The 21,459-nt window shown below is 40.3% G+C and overlaps 1 protein-coding gene across 2 annotated transcripts in view; it reads right to left on the bottom strand.

The window, feature by feature from the left end:
* FHOD3 (formin homology 2 domain containing 3) overlaps positions 1 to 21,459 on the bottom strand; it is a 370,562-nt gene that overhangs the window by 4,966 nt on the left and 344,137 nt on the right. For both annotated transcript variants that reach the window (XM_081344817.1, XM_081344818.1), the window contains one exon: positions 6,708 to 6,876. In XM_081344817.1, the coding sequence (XP_081200943.1) occupies positions 6,708 to 6,876 (169 nt within the window). The remainder of the gene's footprint in view (positions 1 to 6,707; positions 6,877 to 21,459) is intronic.

Raw genomic sequence — 21,459 nt, 5'->3', positions numbered from 1 at the left:
ACTCTACCCTTAATCTGGAGTTCTATACTGACAAAACTCCATGGTTTACTCAGCCTTCCATCCTTCCGAGGCCAGTAAAATGAGGACCCAGATTGTTCGGGGCAATATGCAAATAACGCTTACATTGTAAACTGCCCAGAGGGTGCTATAAAGTATTATGGGATAGTTATATAAGTCTACCCCTTCATGGATTACTGCCTTGTCGTGGCAAAGGGGCTTGCATAATTCAATGAAGCTATGAGCTATGCCGTGCAGGGCCACCCAAGACAGACAGGTCATAGCAGAGTTCTGACAAAACGTGATCCACTGGAGAAGGAAATGGCAACCCACTCCAGTATCTTTGCACTACTGGGATACAACCCCCAAAATGACAGAATGATTTCAGTTCGAATCCAAGGCAAACCATTCAATATCGCAGTAGTCCAAGTCTATGCCCCAACCACCGGTGCTGAAGAGGATGAAATTGACCGGTTCTATGAAGCCCTACAGCACCTTATAGAACTAACACCAAAAAAATGATGTCCTTATCATCATGGGGGAATGGAATGCTACAGTAGGAAGCCAAAAGATAACTGGAATAACAGGCAAATTTGGTCTTGGAGTACAAAATGAAGCAGGGCACAAGCTGATAGAATTTTGTCAAGAGAATACGATGGTCATAGCAAACACTCTTTTCCAACAACCCAAGAGACAGCTCTACACATAGACTTCACCAGACGGTCAACACAGAAATCAGATTGACTATGTGCTCTGCAGCCAAAGATGGAGAAACTCTATACAGTCAGTAAAAACAAGACCAGGAGCTGACTGTGGTTCAGACCATGAGCTTCTTGTTGCAAAGTTTAGGCTTAAATTAAAGAAAGTAGGGAAAAGCGCTAGGCCAGTCAGGTATGAATTAAATCATATCCCTGTTGAATATACAGTAGAGGTGACAAATAAGATTTAAGGAATTAGATCTGATAGGCAAAGTGCCTGAAGAACTATGGACAGAGGTTCGCAACATTGTACAAGAAGTAGCAACTAAAACCATCCCAAAGAAAAAGAAATGCAAGAAAGCAAAATGGCTGTCTGAGGAAGCTTTGTAAATAGCTGAGGAAAGGAGGGAAGCGAAAGGCAAGGGAGAAAAAGAAAGATACGCCCAACTGAATGCAGAATTCCAGAGAATAGCTAGAAGAGATAAGAATGCCTTCTTAAATGAACAGTGCAGAGAAATAGAAGAAAAATTTTCTCTTCAAGAAAATTGAAGAGATGAAGGGAACGTTTCATGCAAAAATGGGCATGATAAAGGAGTAAAATGGCAGGGACCTAACAGAGGCAGAAGAGATTAAGAAGAGGTGACAAAACTACACAGAAGAACTATACAAGAATGAGCTTAATGTCCCCTATAAACATGATAAAGTAGTCACTGACCTCAAGCCAGACATTCTAGAATGTGAAGTGAAGTGGGCCTTAGAAAAACTGAGCAACAACAAAGCTAGTGGAGGTGACAGTATTCCAGCTGAGCTATTAAAAATCTTAAAAGACGATGCAGTAAATGTGCTACACTCAATTTGCCAGCAAATTTGGAAAATTCAACACTGGCCACAGTATTGGAAAAGATCAGTTTACATTCCAATTCCAAAGAAAGGCAGTGCCAAAGAATGTTCAAACTATCGCACCATTGCACTCATTTCACATGCTAGTAAAGTTATGCTTAAAATCCTACAAGCTAGACTCCAGCAGTATGTGGATTGAGAACTACCAGAAGTACAGGCAGGATTTTGAAGAGGCAGAGGAACTAGAGATCAAATTGCCAACATACGTTGGATCATGGAGAAAGCTAGGGAGTTCCAGAAAAACATCTACTTCTGCTTCATTGACTATGCTAAAGCCTTTGATTGTGTGGATCACAACAAACTGTGGCAAGTTCTTAAAGAGATGGGAGTACCAGACCATCTTATTTGTCTCTTGAGAAACCTATATGCGGGTCAAGAAGCAACAGTGAGAACTGGACACGGAACCACTGATTGGTTCAAAATTGGGAAAGGAGTCCGGCAAGGCTGTATACTGTCACCCTGCCTATTTAACTTATATGCAGAGCACATCATGAGAAAGGCAGGGCTAGATGAATCAAAAGCTGAAATTAAGATTGCTGGGAAAAATATCAACAACCTAAGATATGCAGATGACACCACTCTAATGGCAGAAAGTGAAGAAGAACTAAAGAGCCTCTTGTTGCAGGTAAAGAAGGAGAGTGCAAAAGTTGGGTTGAAACTTAACATTAAGAAAACCAAAACCGACTTCATGGCATCCGGCTGTCTCAATTCCTGGCAAATAGATGGGGAAGAAATGGAGGTAGTGACAGATTTTATTTTCTTGGGCTCCAAGATCACTGCAGATGGGGACTGTAGCCAAGAAATTAAAAGACGCTTGCTCCTGGGGAGGAAAGCAATGGCAAATCCAGACAGCACACTAAAAAGCAGAGACATCACTCTGTCAACAAAAGTGCGTATAGTGAAGGCTATGGTCTTCCCAGTTGCAATGTATGGCAGTGAAAGTTGGACCATAAGAAAGGCTGTGCACCAAAGTATTGAGGCCTTTGAACTATGGTGCTGGAGAAGACTCGTGCGAATCCCTTGGACTGTAAGGCGTTCAAACTGATCAGTCCTAGAGGAGATCAACCCTGACTGCTCTTTAGAAGGCCAAATCCTGAAGTTGAAACTCAAATACTTTGCCCACCTAATGAGAAGGAAGGACTCACTGGAGAAGAGCCTAATGCTGGGAAAGATCGAGGGCAATAGAAGAAGGGGATAAGAAGAGAGTGAGGTGGCTGGATGGAGTCACTGAAGTAGTATGTGTCAGATTAAATGGACTCCAGAAGATGGTAGAGAAGGCCTGGAGGAATGTTGTCCATGAGGTCGCGATGGGTCGGACACGACTTTGCAACTAACAACAACAACGCTTTGATGAGACATATCACTATGAGCATAAAGAATTGAATGGGTTGGAGAGGTGCTGATTTTTAGCCAGAAACTGGGGAAAAACAGAAAAGGATATCTATCTGTTGGTATCATAATGCAGATGCTGATTTTTATTCTTCCTGCTTCAAGCATCAATTACAATACGTACAACAAAAGCATGATAAATGTTTACTACTCAATTCTTGGTTCTTAAAAATTTAATTAAAATTTAAAATTAAATAGCGTATAAATACATATATATATATATAATATATATATATATATATATATACAGTATAGCAAAAATTATATTATTGATACAGTGCTTATTACTGTCATTGATATTCATATATTAATTCAATTATAACAGTTATCTTTAGTTTTAAAAGAATGTGTGATACTTAATTTTGAACTACAGATTTCAGCATAGGAAAGGGAGAAAAAGCAAGAGATAGAATAATATGGAAGTCTATTTTATTAGAACAATAAAGTTGTAAAAGTTGTACCAAATATTATTTTGGTTAAATATTAGGCAAAATCTTTTAGCACTGTGGACTATAGAATCAGGAAGGCAGAGAAGGATGCTGTTATCTTCCCTCCCTCCTCAGAAATCCATTCTGAGGGGACAGGCTGGAGAGGAGGGACAAGGTTTATTTAAAAAGTCAACTCCTGCACAAGAAATTAAAAGACGCTTGCTCCTGGGGAGGAAAGCAATGGCAAATCTAGACAGCACAATAAAAAGCAGAGACATCGCTCTGTCAACAAAAGTGCGTATAGTGAAGGCTATGGTCTTCCCAGTTGCAATGTATGGCTGTGAAAGCTGGACCATAAGAAAGGCTGTGCACCAAAGAATTGAGGCCTTTGAACTATGGTGCTGGAGAAGACTCCTGCGAGTCCCTTGGACTGCAAGGTGATCAAACCAGTCAGTCCTAGAAGAGATCAACCCTGACTGCTCTTTAGAAGGACAGATCCTGAAGTTGAAACTCAAATACTTTGGCCACCTAATGAGAAGGAAGGACTCACTGGAGAAGAGCCTAATGGTGGGAAAGATTGAGGGCAAGAGAAGAATGGACAAAAGAGAATGAGGTGGCTGGATGGAGTGACTGAAGCAGTAGGCGTGAGCTTAAATGGACTCCAGAAGATAGTAGAGCAGAGGAAGGCCTGGAGGAACTTTGTCCATGGGGTCGCGATGGGTCGGACACGACTTCGCAGGTAACATCAACAACAAATATAAGTCGAAATGCTATTGCTATCAGATATCTTGACAAAAGAATTTTGCCCAATCTCATACATGGAGAAATCAAAGTTTGGATTATTTGATCATACTTTATAATTGTCTGTGTGCATGCCTATCTTTATTCCCACACATACCTAGGCCTCTAGTTCAGCTTAAAGCAGAAACAACAGTGATTCCCACAGAGCTTCATTCATACCAATATACCACTATATTGTGTTTCTACCTTCAGAATTATCAGTCAACTGCCCCATATAAAATATTCCAGGTAAATTTTGCTTAAAAGTCATATTTTGAATAGTATTTGTAATAATAATCATAATCTGAGGTTTTTAACCATTTTGTGCCATCATTTCTTCGAGCTTTCTGGAGAAACCTGTGAACTCTTTTCCAGAAAATGTATTTAAATGTATAAAATAAAATAGTAAAAATAAAGGTATAATTTTGTTCTCATCCATGTTCACTGCAATTTGTGGAACTGCCTTCTAAAAATCTGCATCCCAATTATATTCATTACTCATTTTATGTATAATAATACATATACACATAACATGTAATAATAATACTCCTTAATTGCCAAGATGATTTTGGAAAACGGCAAGAGAAAATAAACAATTTTAATGTAGCATGTAGAAAGGGATTAAATCCCTGCCCCTTGACTGGTTAACCAAGGGCTTAGAAATAATAGGAGTCAGTAGAAACATCAGAAACTTTGTATAAAAATCAACGGCACCATGGAAGACATGGTTGTGATCAATGGTTTGGGAGAGATTAATATCAAGAGAGGAATCTTCCAAGAAGACTCACTTTTACAGCTAATGTTTGTCATTGCACTGATTCCTCTGTCAACCATATTGAATAAGTCAAGCCATAGCTATCAAACATTAGAAAAAATTTTTACATCACGCAAAAGCCCAAGCAATCAAATACTTGATAATGAAGGATCCAGCAAAGGAGGCATCATTAGGCAACCATAGGCCCACTATTTGCTCACCAACAACTTTTTTAATAAGTTTTTATTGATTTTTAATACAATCGGTTTTAACCTAACAATTTCACACAGAAACTTCATATTCTGCCTCCCTTCTCTTGTTTTTACTATCTCTCAATAAAATCTCCTTTTGAAATGCTGCCAGTTTAAAGAGTTCTGCTTTCTTGAGGGAATCAGCTGAGGCAGGACCTTACAGGGGGCATCATTAGGCAACTATAGGCCCACTATATGCTTACTAACAGCTTTCAAATTGCCAACTTGAATGGAAGCTGATGCTGTCCAATAGCATCTAGAAGAATACCTGAGCAAAGAGAAAACTGCCCAAGCAGCAGAGAAACTAAAGATCAACTTGACAAAATCATTCTGGAAAACTGCAACAGAAGGAAGACCAACTTGAATGTAGCATGGATTGATTATAAGAAGGCATTTGACTCCCTGCCAAATGATAGATAATCAGGTGTCTAGAAATAACAGGAGTCAGTAGAAACAACAGAAGCTTTGTGCATAAATTGATGGCACAATGCAAGACATAATTACTGGTCAATTGTGAAGCTAGTATATCAGGAAGGCCTACTGAGTACTGGAGAGAACAAACTAGCCTATAATAAAGAATAAATGATAAACAGAAAGGTGGCATGAAAAGACAAAGGATTACATGGATAGTAAATTTAAAAAAATAGCAGGCAAAGCAGCTAACAATAGGACCCGGTAATGGCTAAGAGCAGGAAAATTGAAGAAAAAGTTTGAAGGGCTAATTCTGATTGCACAAGACAATCCATTAAGAACAAACATACAAAGCCAGATATTGAGAAGACAGCAGCAGACAACAAGTGCTACGTCTGCAAAAAAGCTGAAGAAATAGGTTGATTAGCTACTGCAGGAAGATAACATTGACCATCTACAAACAATGGCACGGCAAAGTAGCAACAACGATGCATAGGAAAAATGAAGGAAATACCATTTGCCTGCAAGCAAGAATTGACACGGCCACAAAATATAGATAGCAATACAAAGTGAAGACCCTAAAGTCCTTTGGAAGTTCAGAATTAGGCACCTGCCACATAACATGCCAGACATAACAATTGTCAATAAGAAAGAGAAAAAACTCTGCTTGATGGATGTGGCAGTGCCTGGAGACAGTAGAAGAGAAGAGAAAGAACTGGAGAAAATCACAAAATATAAAGACTGCAAACAGAAATAGCATGACTACGGGAAAAGAAAGCAAAGCAAAAATAGTACCAATACTAAGATAGGCCCCTTGGTTGCAATCCCAAAACAATTGGAGCATCTCTTGAACAAGATAGGCATTGACAAATTTGTCATCAGTCAGTTGCAAAGGCAGCTTTTACTCAGAACAGCTTATATCCTGCAACAATATCTGTAACACCATCAAATAACTGCATCTGCCTATCTCAGGTCCTTGGGAAGGAACTGATAGTTGAATAGAAATGCCAAATCCAGTCTAAACATCTGATTGTGCGACAAATGATAATAATAAAAACAGAGTGAATCACAACTCCTCACATAAATCCAAACTGTTCACCTTGATTGGCCCTGGATCGAGTGCGTATTCCTAATGCAATGTTCTCTCCAGTTGGAGATGATGTCTTCAGGACAGCTTTCATGTTCTCATGTTCTACAGCATTTTCGGTATCCTGATACCCTTGCAGTTGGCTGTGAGGTGTCGGAAAGGTACTAGAGAATTTTCCAGACTGTGAAAAAAGGAAAAGAAATGAATCATTTTTAGATCTAATTCTTCTATTCTGTAAAGAAAGAGGCCAATCCTTGGTAGATTTTATTGATGCTGTATTTCTAGAAATATAATTTCTTTTTTATATAATTTTTTTAATTTTATTTCTTAAAATACAAACTTCAGCAGAAAAAAGGGAAACAATAACAAAGCAAAAACTAAACAAGACAAAAAGTGTACAAAATGCACAAAATATCTTGTCCCCCCAACAATAATAATTTCCTCTCTTAAAAACAGGTCTATAATTTATAAACAACTCTTTTTGCCTAACTAAATTGACTTACCATCTATTTATTATAAAAACAACAACTCGTTAACAGGTAAAGTCAATACCAAACTCTACTGACGATCTATTATTGTATTCCACAGGCAGAAACTCCACCACGGGCTTTTAAACTACCATAAAAACTGCAGTTATTATCTCTAATCTGTCCAGAATCAAATAGCTTTTCCTTAAAATTATAATTGAGATCTTTCCCAATAATTGCAGCACTTCAGAAGTTTTTTGTGCAAGTTGAACCAAAATATCTCTTCTGTTGTGTTCAGATTGAATATGATGACTCCACAATTTTCATCAGTTTTCTTTAAAAACTCCAGTTCATCACTGATCCATACTTCTGTCTCTAGACCTTTTAAATTCATGTCCTATTCAGCCTTCTCCAACAAGCTTGCAATTCTCCTTCCTTCTCCTTCAATTCTGACAGCAACAAATTGACTTCTAATTCACCCAATTGCAAGTGTGATTTAACTGCTGTTAGCTATATCTGAATATTATCCTTACGTTGAATTATGAGGGTTGTTAAAACATCAAGTCTTTTATCTAAATTTTCATTCAGAGCCTGTAAGTTGAAAAGTATTTTTTTTCAAATGATGAGGTAGGGAGTGATGGAAAGGAAGGAAAACTTAGATATAGAATAGGACATACAGGAAGAATGCCCAGGGTCAGCCATAAAGGACTGAAATGTCTATACACAAACACTCAAAACTTTGGGGAACAAACAAGGTGAACTTGAAGTACTGGGCAAGTATGATACAGTTGCCACTACTGAAACTTGATGGGATGAAACACATGACTGGAATGTACTGAGAGAAGGCTACAAACTGTTCAAAAGAAACAGACCTAACAAAAGAGGAGATGGAGTTGCATTATATGTAAGAGCTCACTACAGATGGAATTTTTAGCTAACCAGTTAACAAATGCATGTAGGAAACACACACAGTAATAATGAGGGACTTAAACTACTCTGAAATCAAATGGGAGACAAACTCTACATCAAGTGGGAGATCAAATAGGTTCCTAATAACCTAGCTGACAATTTTGCCATCCAAAAGGTAGAGGAAGGAACTAGAGTGACAGCTATACTGGACCAAATTCTTACTAACAGAGAAGAAGTCACAGAGGGGGTTGAAGTTGCCGAAACTTGGCGGGAGAGTGACCATGTCATATTGGAATTCAGTATAATGAAAACACAAACAATAGAACATAAATAATCAAACCAGTGCCTTAACAAACTTGAAAGTTTTGGAAGGATCCTATGAATGAAAATTTTAAAGGGGAAAAGAACTCAAGAAGCTTGGGAAACTCTGAAAAATATGACTAAAAAAGCCCAGTCAAGCTCAATATCACTGAAAAAGAAAAAAAATCAAGAAGAAGCCAGCATAAGTCAATAAAAAATGGAAGTACAAAAAATGGAAAGAGGGACACATAACCAAGGCAGAATACCAGCAAATAGCCCAAAGTTGTAAAGATGAATATTGAGGCTCAGAAAGAAGTAATACTTGCAGTAAATGTCAAAAATAATAATAGCAATAGCACTTAGACTTATATACCACTTCATATGCTTTAGAGTCCTCTTTAGGCAATTTACAGAGTCAGCATATTGCTCCCAACAATCTGGGCCCTCATTTTACTGACCTTGGAAGGATGGAAGGCTGAGTCAACCTTGAGCCTGTCAGGATTGAATACCACAAAGGCTCCTAATAATAAAAAAGATTTTTTTCAACATATAAAAAACAAGAAAAAGGTCAAGGAAACAACAATCCATTAATGAGAGAAGATGGCAAGGAAGCCTTTTGCATCTGTGTTCTTGTAAAAAGATAATACAGTCTAACCTATCAAAAACATAACCATAAAAGATAAGACTAGGAATAGAAATTAAAATAAGAAAATGGTAAGAGAACACCTTTCCACTCTAGATGAGTTTGAATCACTGGGACCTGATGGGTTACATCCCAGAGATCTCAAGGAGCTGGCAGATATGATCTCAGAACCATTGAACCACATATTTGGTTAAAGCCCTCTGTCCCAGATAATGTTGTTAGCTTGATGGGATTTTCAACATTTTGGCTGGATCAGAGTTTTGCTCTAAGAGGCAAATCCCGGGGAGGCAGTGTCTGTTTTTATGTAAATGACAGATGGTGTAATAATGCCAAGGTGGTTTCAAGTCTATGCTCCCTTGGATGTAGAGCTTTTGACCATTAAATGCAGACTCTTCTATCTGCCTAGAGAATTTTCTGTTATCATTATCCCCCTGATGCAAACAGAGAAGAGGCCCTGAATGTTCTCTATTATACCATCAGTGACTTACAAACTACTTACTCAGGGGGTGCATTTATTGTAGTGGGAGACTTTAATCAAGTTGATTTGAAAGCTACTTTTCCCCATTTACATCAATATGTGGACTTTGCAACCAGAGGGGACAATACACTGGAACTTGTTTATTCCAACATCAAGAAGGCTTTCAAAGCTATCCCTCACCCTCACTTGGGCTCCTCTGACCATCTCTCAGTGCTGCTTATCCCAGCATATAAACTTGTATTAGTCAGAGTGAAACCTACAGTAAAGCAGGTGAGGGTTTGGGCAGAGGGAGCTATAGAAGCATTACAAGACTACTTTGAGTGCACAGACTGGGGCATGTTTAAAGAAGCAGCAACTGACAACTAACGTATAAATGTTGAGGAGTATGCCACCATGCTGTCTGCATATATCCCAAAGTGCACAGAGGATGTCTGTGTCCTTAAAAGCATTGTTGTGAGGGCGAATGAAAAACTGTGGCTGATTTATGAGGTCCACAAGATGCTGAAGGCACAGAATGCGGCTTTTAAATCTGGTGATATGCTGGCACTTAGAACAGCCAGAGCTAACTTGAAAAGTGCCATAAAGGCACAAAGCAAACCTATTGCCAGAAAATTCAGAACCTTTTCCAGCACCCAACAAACACCAGACGCATGTGGCAAGGAATCCTGGCAATTATGAATTATAAGGTGGCTCCATTGAGATGCAAAGATGACACTGAATACATTTTTTGGAAGATTTGAGGCACTCCTGCTAAGAAAGCTGTGCCCCATCCTGACGAACAAGTGCTTAGCTTTGATGTCACTTCTGTCCGGAAAACACTGTGGAAAGTTAACAGCTGGCTCAGATAATATCCCTGGGTGGGTTCTTAGGGAATGTGCTGATGAACTGGCTTGTGTTGTTACAGATATTTTCAATCTCTCATTGCAGCAGGCAATGGTCCCATCGTGTTTTAAGACAGCCATCATTTTGCCAGTGCAAAAAGAGTCCACACTTACAAGCTTCAATGATTACCATCCGGTTGCACTGACATACATCATTATGAAATGCTTTGAGAAGCTGATACATTATTGTAGCTAGCCTCCCGCCAGCATTTGACCTGCTTTAGATTGCTTACAGACCAAATTGCTTCTTCCATTCTTCTTAGATGAGAAGCAAAATATTTTCAAGAAAAAAAGCAAGAAAGTTCAGTTGCCTTTTGAAAAAGCATCTTTGGGACAAGAATAGAATAGAATAGAATAGAATCTGGAAGGGACCTTGGAGGTCTTCAAGTCCAGCACCCTGCTCAAGCAGGAGAACCTTTACCATTTCAGACAAGTGTCTAGTCCAGACATGTCAAACTCACAATGTCACGTAATGTCACACAATGTATCAGGATGGTTTTGCCATTGCCAGCAATGGGGTGGGTGCAGCCTCCATGTGATACATCCGACCTGCAGGCTGGCAGTTTGACACCCCTGGTCTAGTCTCTTCTTAAAAGCCTCCAGTGATTGCCCACGATTTCTGAAGGCAAACTGTTTCACTGGTTAATTGTCCTCACTGTTAGGAAGTTTCTCCTTAATTCCAGGATGCTTCTCTCTTTGGTCAGTTTCCAACCATTATTTCTTGATAAGTTTCTAGTTACTTCTGTCTGAATCTGGGGAGCTTGCTACCAAGAACCTGCTTTGATAGCAAAATCAGCTGTTTGTTGGCAGGGAGAAAAACAACAACAACCCACCATTTAGCATGCCATTTTCTGGGGATCCAATAGCTTGGATTCTTTATTTTATTCTTTTAGAAGCCCAAATAGGAAAATCTTATGTAAAATGAAAGTTAGGAAACATTTGTGTCCACCCAATTTTATGATGTTCACTGGTTTACAAATGTTATTTGTAATGTCTTTCTTTTCTCTTCACGTATATTGGATTAGTGTGTTTGGTCTGTACCCTTGGATTCACATATTCCTGCAACTTTGCATTTTGGCTAAGCTTTCTAATTTAACAATTGCATCTAGTCTCTTACCCTATTTTTCTGTAATGTTTGATTACAATTTTGTGGGCGCAATTCTCTCCTGCTACTGTTTTATCTTCTGCACTATCTAACTCAACAAGTTCATTCTTGTATAACATCCCTTCTCTGTGATATATTTTACTGAGAGTAGACAATTTCAGATTTGGAACTTACAAGAAGTTGAGCAACCTGCCTTTGCCTAATGCAGAACAGAATGTCTTTTGGCTGAGGTGCTGTTTTATCCATTTACCAGATTTAGGGTACATTTATATCCATTCAATTTCATAAATCATTATCTCTGGTAAAATTAGAAGGTATGCTAGAAACAAAATGCATGCTATTTGGTGCTCATTTGGTCTTACATTCATTATTTTCTTCCCGGTCTTTTCTTATATTTGCCTGAAATGAACACCTCCTATGAAATGCAGTCTAAATGATTTGTCTTGTCTCTCATTCCTAGGGCAATTTCTTTGCAATGAACAGCACTGCTGCATTTTGCTTTTTAAAGTTAGGCAAATTATAGAGCAGCAAATAATTTACCACAAAATGTGTATCTGCTTCCTTTTTCATTTCTATGGTGTATACTACAACTTGGTAACTTCTAAGCAAAGAATGAAGGCAAGTAGTGTTTCTTCCACTAAAGGCAAGTTTAACTGCTCAACTTGACTAATAAAATCTTTTATTTGATCTGCATGCAGATTTAGATTTCCATCCTCCTCCAGATGCTTTCTGGAAAAAACTGCATTTTAGAGACTGAATCTTTTCTCATTTCCCAGTTGTTTTTATTTCGATCTAAATCTCTTATATATATAATAAAGGAGTCTATTCGCTCACAATAAAGAAGTCAAGCATCAGTCAGATTACTCAAAACGCTCTTGTCACTGCATTCTAGGATGCTTGCTGGTATTGTCTCTTTTTTCCCCAAAGAAAGGTAGTTTTTGAGACTTTGGAAAGCTTTTTTCTTCTGAAGGACCAAGAGAGAATTCTGGTCCTTCTAATTATTCCATAGAATGCAACTTTTTGTACCCAACTGTGAAAAATGTCTGCTTTCCCTCCCACTAATGGTTCTTTTAGCTATTCAGAAGATTTTTTCAAGTCCACGAGTCAAGGTCCAAAGTGTAGAGTCCAAAGTCATGATCAATCGGTTCAAGGGATTAGAGTATACACAAAATTCAGAAAATTGAAAACTGTCTCTGACAACCTCAACCTTCAAATGCTGAGCTAAATAAGCACTAGCTGGTGCACATCATTAGGAGTGGTGAAGCTGCCTCCTTGCAAATAGCCTCACCAACCTCTGCTGTGCTTCCTTTGCTCAGCGGGAATTTGACAGAGGAGGAATTTTTTCCTTATCACCATTGATTGGCTGCAGCTGCATCTTCTCTCTGCCTTGTGCTTCTAGCTGGTCATCTGCACTTCCTACTTGCAGCTGCATTACTCCTTTTGTTCCTAGTCAGCTGCTCATCTGGTCCCTCATTTGCAGCCCCCCTAACATTCCTAGCATATCCTCCTCCTGACCATCCACTCCTATCACTCAGCCTGCCAAGTCCCCCAACACTTCTCTTGTCCCTCTCTGAATTCCCAGGAGTTGGCACTTTTTTGTCCTCTAAGCTGGCACACAGGGAAGCCATTACATTTTATCTACAAGAGCAGCATTTGTAAGGATAGCCAAAATTTAGCATCTTTCCACTATGTACCAATGAATAAGAATATTTGTAGCTCAGGGTTGAAATGAGGGGTCCTTGGTGATCTATGAGCTTGCTTACAAATATTTCATTATCCTAACTAGGTAACATCATCAGACTAGCACTGATGATGTTATCTAGTTAGGGTAATGAAACGTTTGCAAGAAAACAAGCAAGCTCAGAGAGCACCAAAGACCTCTCATTTCCACTATGTATTCAAAATGCACAATGATTAGTGTGTATGTGTGTGTGTGTGTGTGTGTCTACATGTGATCATTTTAGCCATTGTCCATCCACTGCAGGATGAAGGCCTCTTCCGCATATTTCCAACCAATACGGTCCTGAGCTTTCTTTTGCCAATTGGGCCTGTAATACTTGCTGAGGTCGTCGATCCATCTTGTTTTAGGTCTCTTTCGTGGATGCTTTTTATTAAGTGGGATCCATTCTGTGACTGCCTTGATCCACCTACCATAAGTTCTTCTTGTTATGTGACTAGCTCATATCCATTTCAATTATTTAACTCTCTTGATGATATTGTATACTTTTGTTTTGTCACTGCGTGTTTTTTTAGTTTTGCCAGCTTCGCTCATTTTTAATTGTTCATCTCTTTCTGCTCTGCACCTTATCTTATCTTGTAACCATAGTGACTCCAGCTATGTCCAGCCAATGTTTTGGTTTTAAACTGTTTTGTGCGCAGGCCTAGAAAAGGTCTTACAGTTTCAGTTTCCTTTTCTCCTTCTGCCTGATGAAAGAATGTGGTCAGTTTAGGTCTTTTGTTTTCTTATTAAAAGTTTTACTATAGAACATGTTTTGGATTTCTTTTCTTTGATATTGACCATGCATATGAACCACGGTCCATCCACCTCTGGTCAGACTGTTAATTGTTCCGCAACATTTGGTCCCCGAGGATGGTTTATTTTTATTTTCAAGATTTATTGATAGGCAATTAGCTAGGCAGTTAGTGAGGAGGCTGTGATTAATATGCCGAGGAAAGGGAGAAAGAAGAAGGCCGGTTATTTCTCTGCTGAGGAGGAGGCAGCCGTTCCACAGAGAGATCTTCCTTCAAGTTTACAGACTCCGTTGGCATCGGCTACACGTCTTGGAGAAGCAGCCTCTGAGCCAAGGTCAGTTTCACCATTTTCTGTTTCTACAGACTCTCAAGCTGATGCCCCAGTTGTAGCCTCTGCTCATGGGGATGTTTTGGTGCTAAACCTAAGGCTACACTAGGGAAGGAGGTGAGCTATTATTCTTCAAGCCTTGAGCAAACTGTGCATGAGAAGACTTTGCAAAGTTATTATGAACAAATTGAAATTTTAGAGAAGGATCTGCTAAACGCAAAGTTGTGTGCAGCATGGTATGAAAAGCATGGGAGAGCCTCTGCTGGCATTCAGTTTTCAGAATCGGCCATTTTGCCTCCCTCCTCACAAGCAAAGCCACACCCACAAGGGATCGCTATTGTGCCTTCTCCCTCAAAGACAGAGGCACGCCCACAGTGGAATCTTGTGTCAGACGAATGGGAGCCTGACTGCCTTCTGTGTCAAATGACACATGAGGATACAATGGTGCCTGAATCCAATGTCATAGCACCATCTGATTGTGAATCTGTTTTACAAGGTGCATTTCAAAGAATGCAGAATGCAGTTTCACAGATATCCCTTCAGCAGGCATCGCTCCAAGCTGCCACACCTCCTCATTCATTGGGAGCTTCAGCTAGAATGCCTATTAAGCCTGCTACTTTTAAAGTTCCTGTCTCAGATGGAGCACAGCAGCCTTCACCCCAAGTGCAGCCTCCACTGGTTCCTCAAATACAAAGGCCAGTGCTAACTGCAGGCCAACTTACTGTTGCAGCTCAAGCACCAGCACCTTCTGCTAGCCAGGGTGGCATTGCAGCTCAAGTACAGCCACCCCCAGCACCAGTACCTGTAGCAGCTTCAGTGCAACTGCTGCAGGCCCTGGCACAGGCGCCACAGGTGCCCCCTGCTGGTTATGTCCGGGTGGCACAGCCTGCGCAACCAGCACCTCCTGCAGGCCAAGTCCCAATTGTACAACCTGCACAGCCAGTACCTCAATTGCATGTTCATCAACAGGCATCCTCTATTGTACCACTGGCTGGTGATTTAAAACTGAAGCGGTCAGGACAGAATTACACGGCATGGGTCAGTGAAGTTGGACTTTTGCTTCGTAGAGAAGGTACCCATGTGATGGTGTTTAATCCTCCTGCCCAGCCATGGCCTCCTGACATATGGGACTTGAATACTAGAGCATGCACAACGTTATTGATGTCCATGGACACTGAATTGCAGCTCACATTTTCACAAGATGCAACTGCCCAACAAATTTGGGCTCAATTAGAAGCATGCTACCGGCCTACGTCCATTGAGTCTACATGTTTACTTTTGTCCGAGTTCCATGGTTCTAGATTAAAACCTGGTGAGCATATTGGAGAACACTTAACTAAAATGAAAGGAATAAGAAAAGAATTGGGTGAAAAGGGCTATCCTATTGATGACTTTCAAATGATCAGCATTATCATTAACTCTTTGAATTATGACTGGAAAGATGCTATTTCTAAGATTAATCAAGTGCCTATTGCTCAACGCACAATGGATCATGTATGCAGAATTTTAACCGAAGAAGAGGCACTTATGCAAGCTGCGCCACATTTAAGGGAACCACCTGCATCAAAAGCTTCAGCGAGGCGTTCCTTCCGTGGAAGAGCCTACGTTCCAAGGATGCCAAGATGCTATATCTGCGACTTCCGGTGGCTCCGCGGCGACGGAGACAGCCTTCCCGGGCTGCCCGCGGCTCAGCTGTTGTTTTTTCGCCCGAAACAGCGCCGATCAGCTGTTCGGGCGAATTTGAAGCCCCCTCCTCGGGAGAAGAGGAGGGGGCGAGCTCCCAGGTAGGGGTAGAGTTCTCCAGGGCAGCCTGAGCTTATGGCTTGGGCGGCTGAAGGATTGAACTCCCCCGTAGCCTGGGCTGCTCCCAGCTGGCCGGCGCCTCTGCTCCTGATTTCTTGGAGCAGAGCCAGGCGGCTGCGACCACCCCTGCCTGAAGGAATGACTATGGATTAAAGGAGCAGGCAGAGCGATACAAGAGGAAAAGGTTTATATTTTACTCTCCAGCTTGATGGACTTTTTTGAATTATAAATCTGAAGTGAAAGTGCGTCACATTTGGTAAAAGATGGCGGCTAAACCACCCCCTAAAACTCTTCGGAGTGCTGGAACTTCTCCTGTGCAACAATCATTACTGCAGGCGCTGCATCCTCCTGATGTATTGACATCAAAGGACTTACAAGATGCTCTTGAAAAACACGCCCAGGTAATTTTGGAATCAATTAATGATAGATTTGTACAGATGGAGGAGAAATTGGAGAAATTGGAGGAGAGAATGGAGGAGAGGATGGAACAGAAGTTCAGAGTGATGAAGGCAGACATCTTGTCTTCAGTGTGTAAAGTGGCTCGCTGTGTGGAAGAATTGGAGGAAAAGCTAGAAGATTTGACTCAAAAGAATGCTATATTAGAAGCAAAAGTATTGGAGAATGAAGATAAAGTGGAAAAGGAACTGAGTCTTGCTCAATATTACCAGATGCAGTTTGCCATTAGAGTTAGAGGCTTAAAGGAGAATACCAAGGAAGATCTAAAGCAGCTGGTTTCTGAGGCTTTTGAAGTAGTGTTGAAACAGCCAGCATCTGAAATAAAAGGAGGCATGGATAAAGTGTTTCGTGTGAATTCATGGATTGCTAGACAGAGAAAGTTGCCTAGAGATGTGGTGGTATATTTTGCAAAAAGGGAAACTAGAGATGAAGTTATACGAGCTGCTTATGATACTAAAGTTGTGATTGCTAATCAAGAAGTTTTGGTCTTAAAAGAAATTCCTCCAAAGATTTTAAGGAGAAGGAAGGATTTTACATTTCTTGTGCAAGAGCTCAAGCAACGAGATATAAGGTTTAGATGGGAGATCCCAGCTGGGTTGATGGTGACGCACGAAGGTAAAAGGTACCGTCTGGTTACTGTGATGCAAGCGCGTGATTTCTATAATAATGTTTTAAATGCAACGCCATTAACATCTCTGGAAGCTGAAAAGGGATCTGGAGAAGGAGTGCATCAAGAGGTCGAAGGTGGTCAGATAGAAGACAACGGTGTTGGAAGAGATCAAGATACAACTTCGTCGGATGATTCTATAGAACAGAGGGTGACGCGTGCTGCTGCAAAACGATCTAAGAAGAGAAAATAGCAGGATTTGCAGAAGTCTATGGAATTTCTACGACGTATTCATAGTCAAGTATGGGAGGTGGGAAAAGATTTGGGTGTAGACGCAATATATTTTTTATATGTGGTGGTTTTGTGGAAAGGGTGAGGTTTTTTTTTGGATTAAAGTTTGGTGGAATATATAGAAGATTTCCAAATGGAGGTTAAAGTTTTGTTCGCAATTTTTTTTTATTGTTTGGAATAATTATAGATGTGCTGGAAGAGGAATGGCCGATTACAGAAGAGTGGACTTTAAAGTTTTCTGATTTGGTTGAGGTGGTGAAGATTTTGGTTAATTTGAAAGATTATTTGTAAGAACGTTATATCATGGAATGGACAAAATGAATGGAGTCTATTTAGGACAAGTATAGGCTGAGAAGTATTATATAGTATTTGAATAATTCTTCTTTCCTTTTTTTTCTGTTTTTTTTTCTCTTTTTATTTTGGGTTTTTTTTTCTTGTTTTTAATGTATATTTAATATTATTAAGGTTTGTTTTATTCTATATAAGCTAGAAAGTGTTTCTTGTTTATTTTAGTTTTTTATATATATTTAATATTGCCAAGGGTTGGTTTATCCTATATAAGCTAGAGAGTGATGGATTTTAGAATTTACAGTTGTTAGTACATGGTTGCTTATGTTTGCCTTTCTTTTTTTTTTCTTTTTATATATATACCTTGTATTCAGCTCTGGGAAGTGGGGGGGGGAGGGGGGGAGGCAGGGGGGGGAGGAGGGAGGGAGGGAGGGGGGGAGGTAGGGGGGGAGGAGGGAGGGGGAAGGGGGGTTTTTTAAAGGAAAATTGTATTTTAAAACTTTTCAATAAAAAAAAAAAAGATGCTATATCTGCAATCGTGTGGGACATGCCACCCGGGATTGTCCCCAACGGTTTCCAGCGCCCACCATGTACCAGCCCAGAGGAACAGATTCCAGAGGAGGCAGAGGTAGAGGCGGACGACAAGGTCATGGTCGTGGTCCCAGGCGTGATCCTCAAGCTCCACTTGCCACATTGGTTGTAACCAACGATCCACAGCTTCAATCAGAGTATGACAGACGCCTACTTTGGACTTTGGACAGCAGAGCAGCATTACATGTTACCTACAGAAAAGAGCTTTACACAGAGATGCACGAGCCTGAACCTGAACTTCGTGAACTGTACTCTTTTTCAAATCATCCTGTTCAGGTCATGGGAAAAGGAACTGTCTACATTGAAGAGCTCGGTGCATTCATTCCCGATGTTTACTATGTTCCGTCTGCCAGTAGTAATTTGCTTAGTCAGAGTCACTTGTCTAGGGTGTCAAATTTCCAGGTACACCATCTCGAAAAAGCAAGTTATGTAGTTAAAGATGGAGATATTGTTGCTGAAACAATGTTGATTGGTGGTGTTTATTATTTAAAACCAAAGTCTAAGCCGCAAGAGCAGGCAAGTATACAAGCTCCAAAAAGGGAGAGCACAGGCCCAGTGAGAGATGTCCCAGAGAGAGATCCTGCTGCTACTCCAAAGGCTCCTAAAGCCAATAAAAGAACAAATAAGACGCAGGTTGCTCACAGCAAGCCTGAGGTTCCTAATAAAAATGCTAATGTTGAGAATTCACTAACAGGTAAACCTTTGCATTCCAGGTGTATCCATAAGTGGCATAGAAGATTGGGTCATGCCAGTTTCCGTGTTCTGAAGAAGATGCCAGAGTTCGCAAGAGGTTTGGATCTAAAGGGGTGTAAGGTGTTCTTGGACTGTGCTGTCTGCAAGAAAGCCAAATCTAAAGCAGCAGCAATTCCAAAACACGCTACACGCCTGTCAACACGCATTTTTGATTTGGTACACACCGACATAGTGGGTCCTTTTGCACCAACAATTGGTGGTAAAAGATATTTCTTGACAATTGTTGATAATTACTCTAGATATGGTTATGTATTTCCTATGAAAGAAAAATCTGAGACCTTTCAGATCTTTAAAGACTTTGCCAATCTTGTCTATACCCAATTTGAAGTCAGCATTGCCAGAATTCAGAGTGATCGTGGTCCAGCGTTTCCAGGACTGGATGCGTAAGAGTGGGATACTACACCAGACCTCAGCTCCTTACACTCCAGCTCAGAATGGAGTGGCAGAACGCAGAAATGGAGTTCTGCAAACCATGATGCGCTGCCTTCTTGAAGATGCTAACCTCAGTCTTCCATACTGGGGTGAAGCTATTAAATATGCTAACCATATCATCAACCGCACTTGGAGTAGTGTGATAAATCAGACCCCTTATTTCATGTTATATGGACACAAGCCTGACCTCTCACGTCTCCATATTTTTGGTTCCTATGCTATGGTCAATATTCCTTTAGCCCAAAGAAAGAAAGGGGGTCCTGCAGCAAAAAGGATGAGATTTATGGGCATTGATGATAATTCAAAATGGAGCAAATATATTGACTCTCATCATGTAATAGTGATTTCACAATCCGCTACTTTTGAGGAAGATGCTGACTGGTCCAGGATTCATTCTAACGATCCTGGAGTTTATTTTCCTAGAGATGATGCTGCTGATGCCACGCAGCCTGATGGTCAAGATGCACAGGCGAATGTTCCTTCCACGAGTTCTTCTCAACCCACTGTTCCGTCTTCGCAAGCCGCCAATGCTGCTGGCGATGAAGATGAGGACGAAACGGAAGAAGAATGGACGGTTGTTCCGAGATGTTCCAAGAGGACCACAAAGGGAATTCCTCCAAAGCGATATTCGTGGCAAGTAACCAAAGCACCTTTACCTTTGATCTGTAATGTTACACTTCCTCCTGAGACGTTCACACAAATCAAACATCTTCCTGAAGCAGAGCAAGATAAATGGTTTGAGGCAATGCAGGCTGAAATGGACAGTCTAAAGAAACTTCAGGTGTTTACGCCTGCAAGCCATCCAGCAAACAAGAAAGTTATTGGCACTCGATGGGTCTACAGAATTAAAAAGAAGCCGAATGGTGAGTCGTTATACAAGGCCAGACTTGTAGCCCAGGGTTTCGCTCAACGTTATCCTGAGGACTATACAAATACCTATTCACCCACAGTGCGGACAGAGAGTGTGAAAATCGCCTTAGCCACTGCAACTATCCTTGGCCTAGAGGTTTTCCAGTTTGATGTTGAAACAGCTTATCTACACGGTGATCTTGATGAAGAAATTTATGTCAAAGGTCCTCCAGGTTTCCGACAGCAAGAAGGGGATACTTGGTTTCTACACAAAAGTCTTTATGGTCTGAAACAGTCTGGTTTAATGTGGTACTTATGTCTTTCTGACAAACTAAATTCAATGGGCTTTATTAAGTCCGAAACAGTTGAATGCGTGTTTACAAAAAGATCTGATAATAGGTATGAGATAATTCTTGTTTATGTTGATGATATTGTTTATATTGGTCCAAATAAGCAGATGAGTGAATGTTTTGCTAACGCTTTACAACAGTTTTTCACATTGAGGTCTTTAGGACATATTAACACTTATTTAGGTGTTCAAGTTACCAAAACTCAGAAGGGGTTCAGTCTTACACAGGAAGATAAGATTGAACAACTATTGCATCACTGCAACATGAAGGATGCTAAACCTGTGAGTATACCCATGCAAACTGACTTTCACAACTTGACACATGAACCGAGTCCTGAGTTTGAGGATCAAACACTTTATCGCTCAGTCATTGGGTCGCTCCTATATATTAGTAGTTGGACTAGACCTGACATTGCACTTAGTGTTAATCTCCTATCACGACACGTAGGCAAGGCAAAACAGTTTCATTGGACATGTGTTAAGAAATTATTGAGATATCTAAAACACACCAAAGACATGAAGTTGTTGTTAGAACCCACACATACTGACTATGCAGAGTTATGTTGTTATGCAGATTCAGATTGGGCAAGTGATAAGAAATCACGTAAAAGCACTTCAGGTTATATGATGTTTTTGAATGGATGTCCTGTTTACTGGCATGTGCGTAAACAGAATTTTGTTTCTTGTTCTTCTACAGAAGCTGAGTATGCTTGTGTTTGAGATGCATGTAATTCTCTAACGTGGTTTGATGCCTTAGTCACA

Source organism: Vipera berus, assembly GCF_964194415.1.
Source record: "Vipera berus genome assembly, chromosome: Z".
NCBI classification, from domain to species: Eukaryota; Metazoa; Chordata; class Lepidosauria; order Squamata; family Viperidae; genus Vipera; species Vipera berus.
This window is presented reverse-complemented; position numbering and strand designations above follow the sequence as displayed.